At 44.9% G+C, this 2036-nt stretch overlaps 1 protein-coding gene across 1 annotated transcript; it reads left to right on the top strand.

Annotated features, from left to right (window-relative positions):
• Positions 1-442: 442 nt before the first annotated feature.
• On the top strand, positions 443-1396 carry LOC133367375 (olfactory receptor 11G2-like). Its single transcript, XM_061591476.1, has one exon. The coding sequence runs from the start codon at positions 443-445 to the stop codon at positions 1394-1396; it is 954 nt and encodes a 317-aa protein (XP_061447460.1).
• The last annotated feature ends 640 nt before the right edge of the window (positions 1397-2036 follow it).

The following is a 2036-nucleotide window of genomic DNA, read 5'->3' as shown; positions in this document are numbered from 1 at the left end:
ATTTCAGGGTCTGGAGAAATATTCACAGCAGGTTTACAGCAAGGATCCTGGATAGGGTCAGAGTTGTTGCCCCCAAACAATCTCTTTTAAGTGCATTTGTTGTCTTTCTTTAATATGCACTCCCTAAATTCAGTGGCCGCTAGGACTGGTGGGTTCTGCCAGGGCAACCTTGGGACTGAGGAGGAGGAAGCTGATAGGCAGTGCCACCCCCTGGCCTGGTTGTAAGTAAGACGACAGGCAGGTGGTGGCTAGATGAGGGCAGACTGAGCTTGGTAGGGCAGTGCTCCATTAGTCCGAATGGACCAGCCCTCACTGCCTCAACTACATGCCTGCTTAGCCTTTCTCTTTCAAGGGAAACAGGAAGGGAAGATTAGGGTACACTAAGTAATATTGTACCTCAGACCTTAGAGTACATCACAGTGATTCTATTATGTGATTCCAGATGGAGATGAACAATGCGACCACAGTCCAGGAATTCATTTTGCTAGGATTTGAAGCTGAGCAGCAGCAGAAGCGATTCCTGCTCCTCATCCTGTTTGCCATTCTCTACATACTGACCTTGGGAGAGAACATCACCATCATCACTGTGGTGTCCCTCGATAACCACTTGGCCCAGCTTCCCATGTACATCCTGCTGAGCAACTTCTCCTGGCTGGAGATATGCTATGTGACCACCACTGTGCCCCGCATGCTCTTTGACCTGGCTTCCCCTCGTGGGATTATCTCTTTCCAGGCCTGCTTCCTCCAGTTCTACATTTTCTTCTCTCTTGGCTGCACTGAATGCTTCTTCCTCTCAGCCATGGCCTTGGATCGATATTTGGCCATTTGCCACCCGCTGCGCTACCCACAACTTATGAACCAACATTCCTGCTATTCCCTGGTAGCGGCATGTTGGGTTGTTGGCTTCCTGTGGTACCCCATCCCTCTGATTTTGATCTCCAAGTTGTCCTTCTGTGGACCTAACATTATTGACCATTTTTTGTGTGATGCTGGGCCAATTCTGTCCGTGGCCTGCCCTCCATTCGGAAACATTCCCCTTGTCTGCCAAATCTTCATGAATACTCTGGTTTTAATTAATGTATCTTTTGTTGTACTATCATACAGCATTGTGATTCTCAGCCTGATGAAAATATCTAGCCCAGGCAGCCGAAGGAAGGCCTTCTCCACCATATCTTTCCATATCATGGTGGTGACCCTTTTCTATGGCACAGTAGTAGCCATGTATTTAATTCCAGGTGGAGAAAGCCAGTCAACGGTCACAAAGGTAGTAACTACCTTCTATGCTGCAGTTATACCCTTTCTCAACCCCATGATCTACTGTCTGAGAAACGATCAGGTGAAAGAGGCTCTGGATGGGCTGCTGAAGAGAAAGGAAAGGAGAAAGGTGACAGTTTAACAAGAGGAGGAATCACAAAAACAAAACACTCATCCTCCCAGCTGAAGAGTTATGTCACTCAGTGACTGTGCCAGAAATCTAAGCTGAAAAGATTCAGTGAGGAACTTGTTGGTTGCCTGGCAACCGCATTGGACTACAAGGAAGTTCACTCCTGACTTTGCAAACCAAAATACCCCAGGCTTTCAAGGCTATGTGAGCACTTTCTGCTGGAGTTAAAATTATTTCCTTTCTGTAATAATAGTACTGTTAATTGTGTCAGGTGTATGATTCTTGTGTTCGATGAAATGAAAGGCATATTGATCTTTTTGCTGCAGCTCAGAGCTTGGAAAAGTTACTTTTTTGAACTACAACTCCCATCAGCCCCAGCCAGCATGACCACTGGATTGGGCTGATGGGAGTTGTAGTTCAAAAAAGTAACTTTTCCAAGCTCTGGTTTATTTTCTTTAGGTATTCAGTGCTAGCCCTATTCAGAGTAGACTCATTGACGTTGATAGAATTGATTAACTTACGCGCATTACTTTCAAAAGACCTGCTGCGAGTAGGTCTTAGCTGAATACAGCTTTATTATTATTATTATTATTATTATTATTCCACTGAAAAATGCAATGAAAATAATTAGATCCAAATCCTAAATGCCATT

Source organism: Rhineura floridana, chromosome 11, assembly GCF_030035675.1.
Source record: "Rhineura floridana isolate rRhiFlo1 chromosome 11, rRhiFlo1.hap2, whole genome shotgun sequence".
Classification (NCBI taxonomy): Eukaryota; Metazoa; Chordata; class Lepidosauria; order Squamata; family Rhineuridae; genus Rhineura; species Rhineura floridana.
Note: the sequence above shows the minus strand (reverse complement) of the source record. Positions and strands in the feature narration are given on the sequence as shown.

Coding starts and splice junctions, on each gene's coding strand:
- LOC133367375 (XM_061591476.1), top strand. CDS start 443: ATGGAGATGAACAATGCGACCACAGTCCAGGAATTCATTTTGCTAGGA.